This window comes from Protopterus annectens, chromosome 9.part0 (genome assembly GCF_019279795.1).
Source record: "Protopterus annectens isolate FY-2018-M chromosome 9.part0, PAN1.0, whole genome shotgun sequence".
Lineage (NCBI taxonomy): Eukaryota > Metazoa > Chordata > Ceratodontiformes > Protopteridae > Protopterus > Protopterus annectens.
Genome location: NC_056743.1, coordinates 1,607,917,046 through 1,607,939,911, shown reverse-complemented (window position 1 = coordinate 1,607,939,911; position 22,866 = coordinate 1,607,917,046). Strand labels below are relative to the sequence as shown.

Below are 22,866 nucleotides of genomic sequence, written 5' to 3'. Positions count from 1 at the left end.
CAAAAACTAACTACATAACTAAAATCAACACAAATCGGAATCCATTCCTACCACAGCTTTTTGTACATTCTTATTACTACCACTGGGACACTTTTCTTGGTGAGGCAGTCAGGTTACACCACCTTTCTTCCCACGAAGCAGTGTGCTAGCTAATTTTGATTGGAGCTCCTAGTTTAGGGGGGGTGGCCATGGTCTGCCTGCACAGAAATTTAAACTTTTGGACCAAGTCTTGACTTCATTCAGTAAACGGTAATGTTTGTTGAAGCATTTGGGTTTTCATTTGAGTTTTGCTGTTAAGACTTACTTGTAAGGTATCTGCATTTTTGTACGTCACTGTCTTGCATCTTGTAGTATTCGTTTAAAATTTTCATGAACGGGCATTTACGACACCGTGCATTTTTGGCCATACTTGGTTGCATTACACTTTTTCTTGTCTGAGTTTTATCTACTTTCTAATGCGGGTTAATGAGGAGTGCTATGGGTTATTATGCATGTGCGTACCAGTCATTCTTTGCTCGTGCGGAGGATGAAAAATACTTAAGAAAATAATGGTGTTTGCCAATAAAATCATTTGCTGATTAAAAGCTGTTGATTACATAAACGTCTCTTCATCATTTGGCAATTCCCAGATAAAATCCATGAGGCGCAGGAAATGAGAACAGTAAATGTGACAGGAAAATAAATGTACGTCAGATCAACATTAGCAGCAGTGTGATCTTTGCGAGCATGTGCTAATATTCCAAGTGCTTACTACAGCTGTTGCCTTGATAACGCAAGATTCCTTATGACCATTGTGTCTACAAAGCCAAGTAGTTTGGAGGACTTCTCGTCAGACCCATTACGGAATACAATGCCCCTTTTGTCTGAACATGTCACAACTTGAGACTCAAGAGATTTATGAGTAAATCAAATGACTTCAAGACCAACAGTTATCTAGACAGACCAGCAATCTTCTCACTGTACATGGTCACTTACAGCAGATGCCTAGGCAGTGATTAGTGTCTAGCCTTTAAGCAAAACGTTCCTCAAATACTTGCTTAAAGGAACTAAACCTTCAGCAAAAAAAGGGCACACTAACTGGTGTGAGAATCATAACCTACTTATCCCCTCACATCTAGGGCAACCTTCCACTATATCAAAGAGTACCATCCCTTCCATCTACAAAGGTAAACAATTTAAAAGCAACCTCAAAATCGTCCCAACCTCTCCATTCTAACTTGTGTTGCCCTCGAGGCTGGAGAAAATTTTTGAACACAGTTTATACATAGTGGTTAGTCTACAGACTGAAGTGTTTTTGTTTATAGAAAAAAGTCACCAGTAAAAAAAGATACTGTCACAGATCACGGACATTTTCATGGACAATGGAAACTACCATGCATCAAAGCTGGTTAGAAAAATCTTTCTACCTGACCTTGTTGATTACTAAAGGAATATCTTCCAGGTCAAGATGTTTATAGCTCCCTTCTAATGTGCTTATTAAACCACAATTGAATGCAATGATCCATTTACCATATAGCTATCCAAGCACTTGGTTCAACTAAAACCCAAATTTCCTCACCAAACCTCAGGTATGAGCTGCCTAAGCATATGCCTAAAATCTTGTGCCACTGAATCATCTAGTATTTTTTTTTTTTGCCTTTAGGGAGCAGGCACTCAGCAGCTGCTGTTATATCTCCTCAATCTCTGGAGGGTAGGAATTGCTCCTAATCCCACTCCCAAAACACAATCCAAACTCCCGACTGCCTGAAAGGAGACTAGCATATACCTATCAACCTCAACATAAATCTGGACAAAGCCTAAAACAGGGGGGGCAAAAATAAGGACAGATTTTAAGTACTGCTCTTACAAACTCTGAAAGTTGCTAGGACAGCAGCATTTGCATTAGCATGCATTTTCTGAAGGATATGAAGTCTAAACCCCAAATCCATGCAACTTAGTTACTTCGATTCTTGGTGAGTTGCCAGAAAAACCACACATTTTGGAGTTAAAAGACCAAAAATATGAAGCAAAAATCGGGACATTCTGCAAACGTCTGTACAGTGGAGAGTTATGCTCTGGCATCCGAGTGTAGAGTTATGCTCTCAGTCACATGGACTTCTTGACTCATACGCCTTACCAATTTACCCGCCTCAACCACTAACATGCAATGACACAAGACTGTTATGGCCAAGAACATTTGTCAATACATGCCTCCAGTATCTGTAAAAGCAAGGGATGCATACTCCTGGTATCAACATTGGGCCTGCCATATGACAACCCATTCCAAGCACAGATAAGCACGTAAAACAGCAATAACTTTCCTACTATCCCCCCACAGCTGGGGCCTCATGATCTACATTTGTAGAACTGCAACCACCATTAAAACCCACCACACCCTAATCTATATCACAATATATAGAAGAGGACCCACTGACGAGACTCCCCCAAATATCCCCCTCTTCTGGAGCAAGCCACCCACTCCACATCAAACAAAGTGGACACAACCTGTTCAGTCATCTAAGAGTAAACGTGAACTGTAGCACCTAGGCTCCCAACGACTATCTTCGCAGTCAACTCTAGGATAAACCTTAGCCATTACATAAAGAATAACAAAAGGAGGGATACAGAGACTTAGGTCTTTGACACCAAGCAGTCCTAAACCAGCAGCCCAAGTTACTCTATCCACAGAACAGGACACTGCCCCAAGTAGATGACCTTCATTCTGTACTTCCTCTGTACAAATTTTATAACTTCCATAGGACCACTAAGGAGTATTGCAACGCAACTACAATGCCTCAGATATCTCCCACCCATTCATCTAAACTTCAACAGCAGTAAAACTCACTGCTTTTCAAATTTTTACAGCAAGGGCATTCCACAAAACCCGATGTGACAATAAGAGGCATACTTAAAACTTGCAGCAGATTCTATAGCCCTTCGAATTAGCATTCTCATTAACTGATCAATCTCTAAATCATATGTCCCACAACTATGGAAAAACTCAATTACTACTCCCCTTCACAAAAGGTAACACTAGTGATCTAACTACTGGCCCATCTCCATACTTTCACCTTTATCTAAAATTCCAGAAAAAAAAAAAAAGTGTATTCATTCCCAATTACTAAAAAACATCTCACAGACAATAACCTACTCGCACTCACCAAACATGGTTTTTGAGCAGCACACTGCACAACAGCCTTACTGTCATTTACCAACACTGTATACAAAGCTCTTGATGCAGGCCTACTAAACATCAGTGATCCTACTTGACCTATCAAAAGCTTTTGATACAGTGTCCCACTCAAAACTACTTTTACAGCTTGAGATCATAAACTGCTCCCCACACACTAACTTGGTTCCTTAACTATCTACACAACAATCTGTTAAATGGCAAAGTAAGCAATTTGATTACCTGCTCAACAACTCAGGTGTTCCCAAGGGTCTATTCTTGGGCCCTTGCTTTTAAACATATTTATTGGTAATCTCCATAAAGCATCCCTGCAAAGTCCACTCATTCAATACGCAGACAATTCAACTTTAATTACATCTTAACACCTCAGATCTCCTAAAGTTAACACAAAATGCATTTACTTCCACTGAATCCTGGCTTAATCAAGCTTAACTGCCACTTAATCCAAAAAAAAAAAAATCAAAACATTTACTCTTCACAACCAAACTACTCTAGAATTTAAAATACTCTCTCAAAACAATACAGAAATGTAAATTATAAAAACAGCCAAACTACTTGGCATCACAACTGATGACAAACTATCCTTCAAGAATCATATACTCAGCCAATCAAAAAGACCCATTTTATGCTTGGCAAACTCTACAGGCATAAACTCTATTTGGCCAAGTCTACCAAGTTGAAACTAGCTAATAGTCTACTTCTACCCTTCCTCCTCTATGGTTGCCCCATTTTCACTAACCTACACACCTCTCTCCTGAACAAACTTCAGTCGTGCAACTATAAAATAGCTAAGTTTGTCTCCAACATGCCAGCTTACACGCATCAATGCCTGGCCATTAAATCTATAAACTGGTTTGAGTTCCCTCATTACTTACATTACTCCCAACTTACTCTCGCCCACAGACTACTAAATAATCCAAACTACTGCCCATCCCTTCAAACTATAATACAAATACACACCCCTACTCAGCGTCTTAGATCCTCTAACAAACAACTCTTAACCATAACTAAACCCAAAGAGCTGGACAATGTCTCTATCCCCATGTCATTGCCAAACTTTGGAATGTGCTCCCTCTCTCTATTACTTCATTAGACTCTTTAAAAACATTTAAACTTGCACTAAACTACCACTCTCTCAATCTTGTCTGTTCTTTTAGTCATACGATTAAATCACCGTAACCGTTTTGGCCAATATACACTGCAAATACTTTTTACTAACTTAATATAGCTGCAATTTACACCGTCTACGTATCCAATCTCTTTCTTTATTTCTGTGGCTGAATAAACAGAATTGATTAAATAGCATTCTTACTTATGAGAATATACAAACAGAATTCCTAAAAATTTAACACACTGGGTTTATTTTCTTGTATTGTATACCTCATTTATAACATGCATTTGTCTTGTATATCTACTTCAATTTGTATTATGTAAAAACTTTCTTGACTTTCAAAGTTAAGCTGGTGTTACGTAAAAATTTGTGATTGTATGGAGCTTTTTCTCCCTGGGCCTCCAATGAGAATGGGTTGTTGCACCTAGTGGACTTTCCCGGTCAATAAAATAAATTATAGCAGGTGGACCATCACCAATCCATTATTATTCCTAGAATCTACTTTATGGGATTTAATTTCAACATCTATATTCACTGCCAGTCTTTCATTATTAAAGTCTTCTCTTACTAATCTATAGTTAACTGGTCACACTGTGTTTATAGTTCAGTTTCAACTTCTGTGATCTGTCTCGATTACACCTCTGTATCCTTTCAAGGTGATTAATTTGTACAACATAACAGAATGCTACACAATACTTTATGCGGTCTAACCACTGTTAATTATAGTGGAAGTATTAGAATCAGCCTTGTTGACAATTAAGCATAATATTCTTTATTACGTTTTAGAGAACGGGTGACCTGTAGATTGCAACCCGATAGGGGAATGAATGTTCTCCAGCAGGGTGTTACCTACAGGTAATGTCTGCTGAAAAATAAGTCTGCCACTTCACATCAGCTTATCAAGCTGCTGTGGAGCTCAGGCTGAAAAAAACGTAATGATTGCCATTACTTTACGCTCACCAAGAAGTGCTTTTGCTGTTTAGCTAGAGTAAAATATAATTAAAAAAAAAAAAAAAAAAAAAGCACGTGCCTGGGTGTGTGTTTATAAGAGAGATATCCCGGGAAACAGCAGTTGGGAGGTTTGTGTACCTCTCCATCAACATATCCCAACAAAGCCTAAAATGAATAAACAAAAGCTCAAAATGAGAACACATTTCAATGATGCAGTTTCAGAAATAGAGGGGCGTGTGTAAGCGAGAGAGTTCAACATCTAGGCAGCAGCATACCTCCAGACCTTTCAGATGAAGGAATCTGGATAGGGTCAAAAATAGGAACACATTTTAAATTATTCTTATAAAATTGCGAACTTGCGTTTGAATGTATTTTCTGAAGGAAATAAGTCTGAAACTCAAATGTATGTCATTAGTAACTTTGATCGCCAATGACTGGCAATAAACCAAACATTTTAGGAGTAAGGGACCAAAAAATTAAATACCTGGATATACTTTCTTTTTTAAAGTGTTATATTTCAGATGTAAAATGCTTTCTCCAACACATTAACATATACTACAGCAAGTTTGAAACATTAGACAGAGGAACTATTTTACAAAAATATATTAAAAAAAAAAAAAAAAAAAAAAAAAAGAAATATGCAAGTAAACAATTTTACAGACAGCCCATTCAAGGGCAATAATGGCCTCCAGTGTGTGCGCTACTGTGGAAATAACACCCTTCCAGGGATGTAGAAGCCCTCCACCCGAGACATCGGGCCTCAGAACACCCCTGGTCGGGAGTTATTTCCACAATAACACACCCTGTTGGGCATTACTGCTTGCATAGCAGTTTCCATTGACTAAACTGAGATGGTCTCCTGAAGTCCCTTGTCAACTATTACCCCATACCGTTTAGAATACTCGTACTTCAGAATTCTGTTTAAGGCACAAGAGTAGGCAATGTTGGAGGGCCAGTATGTGTACAATCCTACTTCTAACCTAAAAAACTGTGCATTTTAATTGTGACATCTTTGAAGGTCACCTATACAAAATTCTGCAGTATGCAGTGTACAGTAGTACCCACTTTAGTATCATCTGCATACTTGCTAACCTATACCTTGTTACAGGAAAGCAAATCATAAATGAGGAAGAGAAGAGACTGGACTCTGCCCTTCTGAGCTGGGAATTTCTGGTTAAAGGTTTATAAGTCTGAAACTCAAATGTATGTCATTAGTAACTTTGATCGCCAATGACTGGCAATAAACCAAACAGTTTGTACAGTTTAGTATTAGTATTATTACAGTATTAGTTTGGGCAGAGTCCAACCAAGGGCTGGACTCTGCCCTTCTGAGCTGGGAATTTCTGGTTAAAGGCTTATAGTGCCTGCCTATTTCAACTGTTTCTTACTGAAATTGGTACACCTTGTTTGCTGTAGCATAGACTAGATCCAGGCCTGCTGAATCTAGCTCTGTTTGTATGCGTGTTGTTTGTTTGCTTGTTATTTCCCTGAAACGCTAATACCACCTAAACCGCGGCTTTTCAGCGCTTCTGTGGATTCCTAGTGATATCTGCATTGCTTACTGTACTCATTTCCTTGTTTCACTTAAAAGAAAGTTACTGTTTGTCGTTTTTGCATTTAAGTTACCTGTAACACATTGCATTTAAGTTACCTGGCACTTGCTCACTAAAGCATAAAGTCAGCACTAAAAAATTAAAAGCACTACACTCTCACAAAATCCTCTCGAGTACCTTGTTCCCCATTGGCCCTTTTTTTTTCAATTATAAAGGAATTCCCAATACTATTCTAGCATGTCCAAAGGTCAGTTGTCAACCTTCTCTCCGGTCCAGCTGGTGAATCTGGGAATCTTGAGGCAATGTTACAACTGCCTCATGTACACAGACAACCCTCTCCTCCTCCCAATAAATTCCAACACATGTGAGAGATGCATCCATATAGCCAAACTGGAGGCTAAGCTCTCTCATCTCAGTACCGGCGTAACCAGTCAGGAGGAGAAGGAAACCACACTCAGTACAATTCCAGTCTCACATAGACCTACCACGACAGCAGACCAAACACATAAACACACAAAAACATACTCGGAGGCTCTAAATAAAACTCTGCCTAAGCAGCAGAGACCTCCAAAGTAGATACCCAAGCAACCGCTACCCCAAAACAAAACACGTGTAACACATAGCTCACAAAGCCAGTGTGCCGAACAGTCACAGCCCTTAAGGCTAAACAACACACCTGATACACTTGTAATAGGTGACTATCATCAGGCACACTGATGTCCCGCTCACCAGGCTGAACAAGGAGAAGGTCACGGTGAGCTGCCTGTCGGGCACTAGGATCCGCCACATAACACAAGCACTCAGGTCACTCCAAGGCAAGTACAAAAATGACTCTGTCATTGTCCATGCTGGTGTGAATGACCCGAGACGTACCTCCCTGGACTACATGAAAAGAGACATAGAGGAGCTCTCTGTGGCCCAGGCCGGTATGACCCTGACCATGAGTAGCATCTTACCCTCACCAAGAATGATGCCACAATATGAAGACAAGATGATCAATTTCAACAATTGGCTTAATTATTGGTGTCATTCAAAGGGGATCCAATGCCTGTCAGCCTGGGATGACATGCTCGACAAGCCACGATGCTTCGCTAGGGACGGCCTGCACCTGTCACCCCTGGGCTTTCGGATATTGACAAAGGCTCCTGCTACCCCCATAGTGCCTTTTTTAGGCAAGGCTCAAAAGACAAACCCACCTCCATAGGTATCACAAGGGATAAGAAACTAAGAGTAATGCTACTGAACGCCAGAAGTCTAAACCTCAAGATGCACGCACTCGAAACTCTCCTTAGCATGGAGAAAATCGATATCTGTGCAGTAACAGAAACCTGGTTCAAGGCTCCCGAGAGCACCCCAGCACTACCAGGTTATACCTCATACCATGCTTTTCGGCCCCAAAACTTGGACCGACCCACAAAAGGAGGGGGAGTATCAATATTCATCAAAGATACCCACACCTCCAGGTTGGTGGCACAGCACGAAGCATTAGAGACTATCCATGTGCAACTAACAGTGGGTAAAACTGCCTTCCAGTTTATAGCCTGCTACAGACCACCCTCCCTAGCCCAGGAACCCCACTCAGCCTTCATGAGAACACTGGAAAATATAAAGGTCTCTCCAAACACCATTATATTGGGTGACTTCAACTACGCAAACATAGACTGGGAGCATTACTCTAGCTCCAACACCCTAGCCCAAAGGTTCCTAGAAATTATAAACTCAAATGCTATGGAACAACTTGTTACCACTCCCACAAGAGGGGAAAACATACTGGACCTGATCATCACTAACATGGGGACTCTATGCTCCAGACCAGAAGTGTATCCCTCACTGGTAAGATCAGACCATAAACTAATCTCACTGGATGTTCACATCCCGACACCACCCCCTGCCCAGAAAACCACAGTGAAAAACTTCTCTAAAGCAAATTTCACACTCCTCAAAACTGAGGTGGAATCCTTCAAAGCCCCCAGGCCTGTGGAAAATACGGCCCAGACCGCAGAATCCTTTATAAACACATTCTATCAACGCCTTCAGGAATGCATGGATCATGCGATCCCAAATAAAACCAAGACCCAATCCTCCAAAGGCAGACGTCCTGTCTGGTGGACCCCAGCCATAAACAAGCTATACAATAGGAGGAGGAAGCTACTAAATGATGAGCAAAATTCCAAAAAGGGAAGGCATCTCTGATCAGTATTAGCAAAAAACTACGGGCACTCATAAAATCGTCTAAGGCCAGCTTCGAGAGAAAAATTGCACAGGACACTAAGGATAAGCACAAGGCTTTCTTTAGTTATGTTAGGAACCTGGGTGGTAATTCCCAGATATGCTCAGAATTAGTCCAAAATGACAAAAAAAATACACCGAACCCACAGACATTGCCAACATCCTAGCTGACAGGTTCAGCGTAAACTTCTCCCCCCCCTCCCCACCAAAAGGGCAAATATCTATTCCAGCAGAGTGCTGCCCCCCTGACATCTCGGATGCTCAGGTAAGAGTCGCCCTCTCCAAAGCAAAAAACATAGCATCAATGGGACCAGACGGTGTCCCGGGCTGCATCCTACATGAACTCCAAGAAGAGCTAAACCCAAACATAAAACTACTGTTCAATTTCAGCCTTACTACAGGATATGTACCCAAAGAGTGGCGTACAGCAACTGTGGTCCCTCTCCACAAAGGTGGTGCCTCAACGGACCCTGGAAACTATCGCCCCATAAGCCTGACTAGCTTGGTCTGCAAAGCTATGGAAAGGATAATCATGGACCTCATAAAATAAAGATATTGGGGACCTACAGACACTGGATCCTACCCAGTTCGGCTTTAAAGGCAGATCCTGCCTCTTAAACCTGGTTGATTTCTTTGAAACGGTCACCAAGGCCATTGACGAGGGGAAGGTGGTCCACACAGCCTACCTGGACCTCGCAAAAGCCTTCGATACAATACCCCACTCGGGCATTATAGATAAGCTCACCAGCTTAAATATAAACCCCTACGTCACTAGATGGGTTGCAAACTGGCTCAAGGACAGAACCCACATGGTTAGAATTGCTGGAGCCATGTCAGACTCCAAACCAGTTACAAGTGGCGTCCCACAAGGCTCAGTCCTGGGACCTCTCTTGTTCAGTATATATTTCTCGGAGGTACAGGCCAACAAAGAAGGACTGTGGCTGACCAAGTTCACAGATGACTGCAAACTGGGCACCATAATAGAGACTCCAGCCGACACAAGCATCCTCCAAAAGGGCCTCATAGAAACAGACAACTGGTGCCGAGCCATGGCCTCAAGCTAAACGCTAAAAAGTGTAGTCATCCCCTTTGGCAAAAACAAAGTGCCCAGAAATTACCACATAGGTGGTAATCCATTAAGTACAGAAGTAATTAGGGACCTGGGGACCCAAGTTGATAGCAATCTCTCATTTGACAACCACGTGGCCAAAGTGGTTAGAAAAACATTTTATATAGCCCACCTAATCATGAAGGGATTCACATCTAGATCAGGGGAGGTCATCGTGCCTCTTTACTCATCCCTCATCAGGCCCATAATTGAGTACAATGCCCCTTTTGGGATGTACCTTACCAGACACCTGCAGCAACTGGAAAGACCCCAAAAGTACCTCACCAAGAGGATCAAAGGGCTCAAACAGATGCCATATGCTGCCCGGTTAAAGAAACTCCAGCTCTACTTAGGGGCATACCGCCTGTTCAGAAGCGATCTGTGCCTGACGTATAAAGCCATGTCCAACCCGGAATTAATGGACATGCTGCACCTCAGAAAATCCAAATCCTATCGAGCTACATGCTCGAGAGACTTGAACCTCAGCACTGAAATAAATAGGACATGCTGGAGGGACAGATTCATAACCGAGAGGCTCCCTTCACTCTGAATAAAATCCCAGTCCAGGTTAGGCAGAGTCCCTCATTGACTCTCTTCAAAAGGAATCTTGATGAGTGGATGGGAGATCGTTAGTTTACCCCGGGTATGACTTCTGTGTCACTGTTAGACAGAGGCATAGTATACTAACCTCAAAAAAAGGGCATACTAAAATTAATTTAAAATGGGTGGCGAAAGCCAAACACATTCTGGCTAGGCTTATAAATGCCCTAGGGCAGATAGCCTAGTATGAACCTATGAAGAATGCTCCTCCTTCAAAGTCACTACATAAAAAATAAAAATTAAAGATGAAGTTGGAATAATTTTTTGAAGCCTGCCATTGGCTTTACCACACAAAAAACTACCAGTGCAAACCACCCCAAGTGAGGAGCCTTAACCTGGAGCATGCAGCCTAGTACAAGCACTACAGGTTTAGGATGTACAATGTGGGGGTGGTCAGTCTGCTACATAAGCATATGTGGCAATTGTTAATCATTTTAGCCTGAGGCAGAGCATGGTATCAAGGAGCAGTTCAGGGGCTCGTAAAGCACCAATACCTTTTAAGTGGCAAGATACAGCACAAGTCTTTGCAATCATTAATGTGCCATGGTTTATCAAGGGAAAAGTAAGAGGACACTTACCAATGGGGCTGAAAATTGTGTGTGTACCTCTAGAAAGAGTAGGCAGCTCACAGTACGAGCTACGGTTATTCTGAAACACACAACCACTATCTTTCCTTGGTACTATCAGAGACAATGCAGTAATAAAAGGCTGGGAGACATCCCTATACAAGAGATCCTAGGGATGTTAGGATGCACACAGACGTGACCGAGATCCACAGTAGGAAAAAAGACAAACGAACAAAGAAAAGGTGTGGTAAAACAAGTTCTACCAGGTTTGTTTTTCAGCTTTTCCCGGTTAGGGGGTCGCCACAGCGGAACTCCAGTCCGCTAATGATTGGCAGTAGATTTTTTATGGTGCCGAGTTGCCAGCCTGACGCCCAACCTTCAGCAAAGGCACACCCATTCAAGCATGTCTTTCGGAGACCACTCTACCGCGGGGAGGACATGCAGACTCCACACAGAAGGCACTCCAGCCGTGAATTGAACAGGAGAACCTCTTGCTGTGAGGCAACAATGCTAGCGCTGTACTACCACGGCTTCTACCAGGTAACGACTGAAATACAATAGGTCCGACTGAGAAATTTAGGAGCATGCATCCCAGCAAGGAGGGCTCTACTGTATTCCACAAAGATGGCTTGCCAAAGTGCAATCCACAATTAAGAGCACAACTGAAAGAGGCATTAGAAACCTGACTGGACAGTAAAAAGAGGACAGCAAATGTATTTAGAATTGGGGCAACACTGCATACATGTGCCAAAAGGCATCACAGGAAGTAAAGCATTTAGGCTGGTGATTGGAGGCATGGACAAGGTTATGTCAGACTGCTGTGGTTCTAATGGATGTTCTCCTGTGCAAAACTCCAAGAGATTGCACATACAAGTCATTCAAGCTAATCATACAGATCAAAAATTTATAATAGAAAAAAAAAAAAAAAAGATTTTAAAGAGGAAGATAAGATGCATGGATCTAATGTCTGGAAAGAAGGGAGGGGTAAAAAAAATCCACGATGGATCATGCTGAGAAGTTACCTGAACAAAATGTTACACTTTTGCAGTGGGGGTTCATTTTCAGCTCACTGCTACCCTTTAAGGAAAGAATACAGTAATTGTTGCATCATCCTTAGGAGCAGAAATAGCCAAGCACTGAGCTCATTTCATCAGATTATCCATAACACAGACCTGGTGGGGCCAAATTTAGCAACTGAGAAGATTAGGGTCCTCACAAGCAAATCTGTCAGTGGATGACAGCACTGGGAGGATGCCAAGTACAACACGCAGGTATCATTACAAAGTTACCTGAATCTTGCAGAGGGGATAGGTATGCAGCTATTCAGGAACGTCTTGAAATCGGGTCCTATGAAATTTTACCAGATATACTTCGGGAAAGGTGAGGAATCACCGAAGTGCACACCTGGAAGACCATTTCAAGGGGGTGCTGAGCTAAGAGCTTGTCCCCCCACCATGGCCACCCTCGTGTGTTAGAAGACAAGTTGGAAGGCCAGGGCCTGGAGACATGGTGCAGAACTTCAGCCACTTGTGTCCTACAAAGTTCAACGCTCCCTTTAAATACTAATGAGTATTGAGCCTGAAGTTCCATTATACAAGTGTTTTAATCTCATGATCTGATTTTCAATTCATTTTAACAATCTATATATGCTTTAGCCAAGATCCTTTTGCCTACATTAGCAATTCTAGCACTGATACCATTTAAACAGCAAAGCGCATTGCCACTAACTGTTGCTATTAAACCTCAGCTACATTCTTATGCTGGGGCTAGTGTATGTCAGGGCTAGTTCAAGACTAGTCTGTGCACTAAGGCAGTTCCAGGCCAGCCAGCTCAGAGCCAAGGGTCCAATTTCTTACCCACCCACCCTGTTGTAGTTGTATTCTTAAACTCAGTGTACCCACTTTTGCATGCCCCTTATGATAATTTGGCAATGCAATTCTCTCCCAAGGTGATACTGCAATAAGAGCAAAAATAAAGTTTTTGATGTCCTTCAAGAGTTCCAATATTGGTCAGCCTGACAGGATATAAAAATAGACAGACCACGCTGCTTCACCGGGGATAACCTGGTCCTCTTCTAAGGTTTCGCTTACTGGAAAAGACATTGTCTGTCTACCTCCATAGTGCCTTTTTTTTTTTTTTTTAAATGTAATGCTAACCTGATAAACTTACCAAACATAACAAAACAAGCAACGGAAAACTAAGGACTTACTGATCAATGCTAAGAGCCTAAATGAGAAACTCCATTCCCTACAAGCCCTTCTCACCCTGAAGGACATTGACATCTGTGCCCTGACTGGGACACAACGCTTTCCACACACAGACCAGCTACTGCACAGGAGGGGAACACCCAGAAGACCCGTGTGAAGGTTGGTAAAGCAGCACAATGCACTAAAACTTCTTCATGGCCAAATAAACATCAGAAAGACCCTATAAAATATATTAGCCAACTATAAAACACCTACCTACAAAATCACTCAATATTAAACCCAATTCCATTTTCCTAGAGGATATAAACTACCCAGCTATAGACTGGGAAACCTACACCACCGATAGTGCACGAGTACAGAGATTCCTGAACTTTGTCTACACAAATGCTCTAGAACAACTAGAGTACCCATTGGGGAACATCTTGGATATTACCCTTACTAATACAGGAGTACCTTTCACATCTTCATCACTTGTTAGGTTTGACCATAAAGCCACCTCCTTTGAAATAAAACAAACCAGAGAACCACGTACTTAAGTTACCTTTAGAAAATGTCTTTCAAGACAAACTTCATACTCCTAAATGATAGACCAGCAAGCCTCAAAGCCTGTCACTAAAACAAAACTCAGGAGGTTAATAAAATCCACCAAAGCCAAGTGTTAAAAATACTGCATCGCTGGATCCTGACGATATACCTGGAAGCATCTTAAATAGTATGAAGCAAACTTCAGCCACACCCCCAACAGTTCAATCTCAGCCTCCATACAGGCTTTGGAGAAGTGAATGGAGAACATCTAGTCATTCCACCATAGAGGAGGACCTTCAACAGACCTAGGCAGTTAAAAATCCCCACGTCTGACCAGCCGTATACACACAAATCCATGCAAAGGCTCATCATGGAACTAATCAAGGCACAGTGAACCTCGTAACACTGGACTAGTCTCAGTGTTGATTCATCAAGGGCAGATCATGCATAATCAACCTGGTGGATTTTGCTGAAAAGGTCACCAAACAACAGATGATGCAAAACAGTACACTTAGTGCACCAACAATAAGCCCTTAAGAGTTGACCCAGGTTGGGATTTGGGAACTTATGTGACAGTGACCCAAGTTTTGACCAACATGATCTGTGGAGTCCTTCTATACTGCACAACTTATAAACAAAAGGATAACATCTAGATCCAAGGATATCACTGACCCTTTTACTCAGCCCTCCTTAGTTGCACATCTATTCAAACACAAGCAATAATAGAACACCCACAAGGCCTTAACAGGTCTATGTGGACCAACTCAAATCCCTGTCACTATACTTTGTATCCTACAGACTGTAGCTGGCATACAAGGTATCCTATGACCCATTACCAATGGATTCAATGCACACAAGTCAGTCAAATGACATCAGAAATGCATGGTTTAGGGATCTAAACCTCTTCTGCATTAACAGAACAGTTTGTAGAATCAAGTATATTTTGCAGACAATACTGCTGCTGTGGAAAAGACTTCTCCATCCACATAAATCAAAAGTTCACCCCTAGCCATTTTCAGGTGCAACTTAGGCATATGGCTGGGAAACAGAAAACTTACCCTGGGACTGCCCCTTGTACAACTAATGGACAGAGGCTGCTACTAAATGCTTTATCCCATGCATGGGTTCCTTCAAGTTATCTATGGTATGATCTGTAGCGATACTGTACTTGATAGCCTCACCTTGTGTTTTGTGCAGAAGTGGGCGTGTCGAGACCGATTGATGACCAAGTCTGCATATGTAATAAGCCACGACTGACATGGCATTCTAATCACCTGACAGCCCTAGTTTCTCCTCTTGCAGATTAAGGTTAATAATCACATGTGCATTAAATCCATGACCGCTACACACACACAAACTAAACACAAATGATGACCATCGTCCATGTTCCTAGAAATAAGTCTACCCCTTTCACGCTTGTTCTTAATTTTATAAAAGTGAGAACAACGTTGCATTCAATACTTTTGTGACGTTTGCTACAACGTATAAAAACCACTGACAGAAAAAGACATTACTTCAAAAGTTGTAACACTTTCTTGGAACATGGATAGCAATTCCTACTGTGCTGGATTGTCATAGTCACTGCACCTTCCCATGTGTTTTTTTTTTTTGACTCGTACTTCTCAACTGTCCAGACTTCTGCCTATTTTTGGTCTTTTCCTCATAGAATTGGTAGTTTTCTGTAAACTGTTGAGGGTTGAAGTCAATAAATAATGACACATGTACCGCTCAACCTTTTAGAGCAAGAAATCTGGACAAAGTCATAAATAAAAGTGGGACAAAGCCCATCCAAAATAAGGGCAATTTTTTTATATATTGCTCAAACTTGGAAATTTACGGCGATATTTTACTCGGAGATACAATAAAAAGTCAGCACTGTCAAAGTCTTTAAGAATTAGAACTAATCAGGAACATCGCACAGTACAAGGTATCAAACATAGCTATATAAACTATATTGGTTTATTGGACATTATGGATATGAACACTACACTCTACATACTAGAAACATATGCTAGTTTCGCTATTGAGGGAATGCATATTCATTAGTGCCAGATTACGAAATAGCACGGGGGCGGGTCTTGCTACTGCACATCTGGCGAGGCCCTCAAGTACAATATCGCCTGATCTGTTTGGGATTATGTATAATTGACTATGGGATGGGTAAGACCAAATTCTTACCTGGGATAAAGCCCACAACCCTCCTGGACATCATTACTAAATACAATCCAGGGTACTAACTACAATATTATTGGCATTACATTAAGATGAAATGACCAAGCTTGAAATGATTGCCAGTTCGGTAGCCCAGTAGCCTCCTATGATAAATGGAATAGGAATCAAGCACAAAAAAAAAAACTGGCTAGGCTAAAAATGGTAGGCAAGTGCAGCAAGCCTAGTACATGCCTATGAACCTGAACTGCTGTTATCTACTTAATGTGCAAGCACAGCTCTCAACGGATGAAGGACAAATTCAGAAACCAATCGGGGCCACGTTCAAAATATTAGTACTATTAACCTGAGACATTAACAGAATAAGACAAACAGATTACATAATTACACATTTTCTGAAATAAAGTCTCCAACTCTAATTATCATTTAATAATGCACATTTTCTCCAAAAATGCACATGTTTTAGGAAGGATTGAGGGAAACTGGGTAAATCAGGACAGTTAAGAGATATGCCAACAAACTAGATATCACTTGGACTTCTCTCAAATTGTAACACAATCAGGGATAATAAATGAGACAAACATTCTAAAAGTCGCGGTGGTACAGCGGTAGCTTTGTTGCCTCACAGCAAGAGGTTCTCCTGTTAGATTCACGGCTTGGAGTGCCTTCTGTGTGGAGTCTGCATGTCCTCCCCGCGGTGGAGTGGCCTCCGAAAGACATGCGTGAAATGGGCATGTCTTCGCTGAAGGTTGGGCGTCGGGCTGGCAACTCGGCACCAAAAAAAAAAAAAAAAAAAAAAAAAATAATATCTACTGCCAATCATTACTGGACTGGAGTTCCGCTGTGGCGACCCCTAACCGGGAAAAGCTGAAAAGACAAACAACAAACATTCTAAATATTATTTATTTTACATTTGTTTACTGGAAAATCCGAATGGACACAGGTCCTTTTCAGCAGAGGCCTGGGGAGAAAACCACCACATACAACACAATCTAATTTTTTGTACAAACTTAAAATTTAACAATTACAGAATCAAAAAATTATAACAATGCATCTAGTAACATTAGGATAAAGTGGTTTAACGTGTACAGCAACAATGTTAGATGAACAGAGCATCCTATACACATACCAAAGTTGACTCACCATAAACTATACAATCAATAACATCAGTTGGAAAGATGTTTAATGCAAGAGAGTTTGAGATGCAGAGATGTGAAGGGAAAGGAAATGGCTGTAGAATATAGTCAGTATGCGATCTCTAAAAGCGGAGGAGTGTTCTACCCTGTGCGAGTATGTGAAAGAAAAATCAGTCTAGCCAGGGGTATCACAGTTATAAATCCAGCTGTCTAGAAGGTGTATTTTTTTATTTTTTTAACTAAGTGATGTGTAATATGTGAGTGTGAATGAGAGGGAGAATAGAGGAATGGTGAGGATGCAAGGAGTAGAGGTGGCGAAGGTGGAGGAGTTTAAATACTTGGGATCAATAGTTCAGAGTAATGGCGAGTGTGGAAGAGAGGTGAAGAAGTGAGTATAGGCAGGGTGGAGAAGAGTGTCAGGAGTGATTTGTGACAGACGAGTACCTGCAAGAGTGAAAGGGAAGGTCTACAAGAGGGTAGTGAGACCAGCTATGTTATATCGGTTGAAGACAGTGGCATTGACAAAAAGGCAGGAGTCAGAGCTGGATGTGGCAGAGTTAAAGATGCAAAGATTTGCACTGGGTGTGACAAGAGTGGACAGGATTAGTAATAAGTATATTAGAGGGTCAGCCCAGGTTGGAAGGTTTGGAGACAAAGCCAGAGAGGCAAGATTACGTTGATTTGGACATGTGCTGAGGAGGGATGCTGAGTACATTGGGAAAAAATTGCTAAGGCTGAAGCTACAAGGTAACACGAAAAGAGGAAGGTCTAAGGTAAGGTTTATGGATGTGGTGAGAGAGGACATGCAGGTGGTAACAGAGCAAGATGAAGAGGACAGGAAGAAATGGAAACAGATGATCTCGTTACAGGTCGCCACAGAGGAACAGCAAGATGATGATGATGTGTTGGAGATATGCGAGTGGCAGGGTGTTCCTTTTTTTTTTTTTGCTATGAAGTATAAGTAAAGGGAGACACCTGCAAAGTTGTTGGCTTAAGAGATGTGTAGGAGAGGTTTGTTATTGGAACGAAGGACCCTATTGCTGGAGTAGGTTTGTATTAGGTTTTGCAATGCAGGGGGTTTATCGGGGGGTGTACAGCATTTTATGGATTAGAATAAGTCGGCGGTAAAGGAGAAGCTTAGAAAATTCAAGCCAGTTAGATCGAATAATGATAGACAGTTGTGTCTGCGATGTGAGCTACCGGTAGCAAACTTTGCGAACTGATTTTTAACAAGCTTCAAGTTTGGTTATATCGGATTTTTCTAATATTGGTTAAGTATTTGGGAGACATATAAAGGTGCAGATAAGATACGTGGGTGTGCTAATTTAGGGTTACCACCTGTCCCACTTTACAAGGGACAGTCCCTCTTTGGGCAGTTGTGTCCTGCAAAGAAACTGAAAAAAAAAATGGAAAATGTCCTGACATTATAGGACAAATATATTTCCTATATTTTATGTAATAGCTGCATAAAACAGTTATTCTGTATCTGAAACACCTAAATGTTATAAGAAACAGAATACGCAACTAAAATGCTACAAGGATAAGTTTTATTTACATAAAAAAGTGAAGTTCTATCCTTTTTACTGGCTCTGGATATATTTTGCCCTGCAAAATCTGACGTTTCTACCAAAAATGTCCCACTTAGGGTTGCTACCTTTTCAAATGCCCAATGTGCTATTTTAGATCTGGTGCCATCTGTAACGACTTCTTGGTTTCCGTATAGTGCACCTGGTTTTTTGTTTTATTATAACAATTATTAACAATACGAAGTTTAAGATACAATTGTTATTCACCACATTTTCTCCAGACGTCACCAGTTTTAGGTGGAATTAAGACAGAGCAATAAAATACAGTTGGGAGGTATGGGCAGCCGTTAATTCCATCCCCAGTTACAGAGTGACTGCAAATTTACATAACGTTCGAATTCCATGACGTACTTCTTGGAGAGACCTGTCAGCCTGCAACAACCGAAGACCGTGAATAAGCCAATTCTGTGCGTATATACTGTCTGCTTCTACCGATTAAGTTGCGACTTACAAACTTAAAAACTAACCATGAGCGAGGGTGTATCTACGCGCACTTAAAAGCCTATATCGTACATAAACCTGATAATCTGAAGTGATTTTTTATGAGACAAATCCATTCCTTTAAAATGGGCAACTTTGCCAGAAACAACACCTCAACTGTCCCCAATTTTGACTGAAAATTTAGTTCTGCCCCATCCTAAAACTGTAGCTCTTAAGAGAAAGCGTAGTGAGTTACATTTATTACACTACAAAATTAAGAGTTACAGACGTCTTTTACATCAGAAAATGTATACAAAACACACTCTTATTTTGTCAATGTCTCAAGTCGATTATACTATTTTAAAAGTGTTCCTATTTGTTTGACAGCTGTGCTAAATAAACGGTCTAAAGAAGCAAAATCGACTTTAATACAAACAGCCATCATCTTGGTGAACACAGGAATGTGAAGGGAACTATAACTTTTGCGCTGACATTTTACCACTCACCTTCTTCTCCATATTTATCATATATGTCTCGTTTTTTTTGATCACTCAAAACATCGTACGCTTCAGCAATTTCCTTAAACTTTTCTTCAGCTCCCGGAGATTTATTTTTATCTGGATGGTATTTGAGAGCCTGTTTACGATACGCTTTTTTAATCTCCTCATCCGAAGAGCCTTTCTGAATACCCAAGATTTTGTAATAATCTTTTCCCATTGTGATACTTCAGATATCGAGTTTAATTAGAAGTCCCAAAATACTATTATTTTTTTTAATGCTCTTAATTACGTTTTATAACTTAAAACAGTACTCTTATGGTTATTTACAAACACGTACAATAAAGAAACAAAAGCCACATAAGAGTCTCCTTTACCCTACTACAAGAAACAACGACTTCTGACAGTATAATACGTCTACTGTTTCCAACGTTCATAATTTATACATAACGACTGTACTTCGAGAAAGGTCTACAAACTACTAGAATCTTCCACGCCCTTAAACCGATATTCTGCCTATCATAATTCACGTCCCTGTAAACCTGCGGGTATCCACCATGTTGTAATTTTTAATATTTTACTTAGTGTTGGGGCAAATTGAGATTATGTAAAAACAAGTTTTATGTATTCATTTACCACACATAACGTTAACACCAAAATATTCCTACTGTATCTGTAACTCTTTCTAAATACTATTGGAGAATTAAGTAATACCCACGCAACAACGGGGTTAGCGACGTAACGTAAGGCACTACATGACGTCTTTGCTGTAATTGGCGAGTATCCATGGAATAATCGAGACAGAAAATGATTCATATGGGTGTGTTGAATAAAGCTGCAATTATAGATGACTAGTTTTTAGTGCTAGTGGATGACTTTCTTCAGTTTAATTTTGCTTAAAAAGTAGTGCACAACTGCAAATAATCTACAATTTCCCTTAAAACGGTTGCGCTGTTTATATCGTATTTTTGTTAGCACTCATGTTATGATTTCCAGTTTTATTGCTATGCAAATCAGTTATGTTAGTTTTGTTTATTTTTGATATTGTCCTCAACATACCTCTAATCCTTTTAAGAGCAAGAAATAAATGAGACAAACACCCACAAATACGGCCACATTTTAAATATTACTCTTACAAATTTAGAAAGTTGACAGAATAACAGACTTCTTTGGTATGAAACTTTTGAAGGGTATGACGTCTGATACTCAAGTTGTCATTATTTTCAGACTTCAAGTTTAAACGACTTGCCAATAATTTGCCAGAAGACCGCGTTTTTATGAATAAAGGCAAAAATCTGCACTGTTGAGAGGTTTAATTGATTTTTTTTTTTTGCACGTATGAAAGTTAACCATTGTATGTACAAGGAGAAGGTGACTATCAGCTGCCTGTCTGGTGCCAGGATCCGCCACATAACCCACGCACTCAGGTCACTCCACAACAAGTACAAATATGACTCTGTCATTGTCCATGTTGGTGTGAGTGACCTGAGACGTACCTCCCTGGACTACATGAAAAGAGACATGGAAGAGCTCTCGATCTTATAGCCCAGGCAGGTATGACCCTAGCCCTGAGTAGCATTCTGGCATCACCCAGAATGATACCACAGTACAAGGGCAAAATGATTGACTTCTAAAGTTGGCTATTTCTGGTGTCATTCTAAGGCAGGGTTGCCAGATTTCCGACTGGCCAGGTAGGGACAAAGTTAAAACTAAAAAAAAAAAAGGTCTTCCACGTCTTTAATGCGGAACATCAGAGTTCCGCATTAAACAGAAGTAGCTCTGTGTTTATTTTTTATTTGATTGGCCCGGGCCAATCAAAAATAAACAAACACAGAGCTACTTCTGTTTCATGCGAAACATCACAGTTCCGCATTACACAGAAGTAGCTCTGTTTTGCGATTTTTTGATTGGCCCGTATACTGGCCAATCAAAAATCGCTAAACACGGAGCTACTTCTGTTTAATGCGGAACTGCGATGTTCCGCATTAAACAGAAGTAGCTCTGTTTTGCGATATTTTGATTGGCCCGTATACTGGCATACGGGCCAATCAAAAATCGCTAAACACAGAGCTTCCTTTAATGCGGAACTTTCGCATTAAACACAAGAAGCTCCATGTTTAGTGATTTTTGATTGGCCCGTATGCCGGTATATGGGCCAATCAAAAAAAAAAGTGGAGGCTGCCCAGGATTTAAACCGGCAGGGTGGGACTCGGGATCAGGCTGCTGATCTCGGGAAAGTCCCGCCCAAATAGGGACGTCTGGCAACCCTGTTCTAAGGGGATCCAGTATCTGTCTGCTTGGGATGACATGGCTGACCACAAATCTTTGCCAGAGATGGCCTGTACCTGTCGCCCCTGGGATTCCGGATACTGGCTAAGGCTCTTGCCACCCCTAGAGTGCCTTTTTTAGGCAAGGTTCAAATGACAAATTCACCACTGTAACAGGAACAGGCAAGCAAAAACTGAGGGTAATGCTACTCAATGCTAGAAGTCTGAATCTCAAAATGCACTCACTCGAGGCACTCCTTAAAATGGAGAACATTGATATCTGTGCAGTGACTGAGACCTGGTTCAAGGCTCCAGAGAGCACCCCTGCACTACCAGGCTATAACTCATACCACACTTTTCGGCTATGTAACCTGGACCAAATTACCAAAGGTGGAGGTGTGTCCATATTCATTAAGGATATCCACACCTCCAGGGTAGTTGCTCAGCATAATGCATCCGAGGTTATCTAAGTGCAACTAACTCTGGGCAAAACTGCAATCCAGCTTGTAGCTTGCTACAGATCCCCCACCATGCCCCAAGATTTCCACTCCTCTTTTCTTGATGTACTGGAAAATATTAGGGTTCAACCAAACACCCTAATAATGGGCAACTTCAACCACCCCACCATTAACTGGGAAAACTTGTGTACCAACTCCTTAGCTCAATGCTTTCTGAAATTCATAAACTCCAATGTCCTGGATCAACTTATCCACAGCCCAACCAGGGGAAACAATATCCTAGACGTAGTCATTACCAACATGAGTGACCGGTG

At 41.1% G+C, this 22,866-nt stretch overlaps 1 protein-coding gene across 1 annotated transcript in view; it reads right to left on the bottom strand.

Annotated features, from left to right (window-relative positions):
* DNAJB1 (DnaJ heat shock protein family (Hsp40) member B1) overlaps window positions 1-20,350 on the bottom strand; it is a 182,446-nt gene extending 162,096 nt beyond the window's left edge. Inside the window, exon 1 of the mRNA XM_044084548.1 lies at window positions 19,837-20,350. Within this exon, the coding sequence (XP_043940483.1) occupies window positions 19,837-20,047 (211 nt within the window). The 5' untranslated portion in view covers window positions 20,048-20,350. The remainder of the gene's footprint in view (window positions 1-19,836) is intronic.
* Between the last annotated feature and the right edge of the window lie 2,516 nt (window positions 20,351-22,866).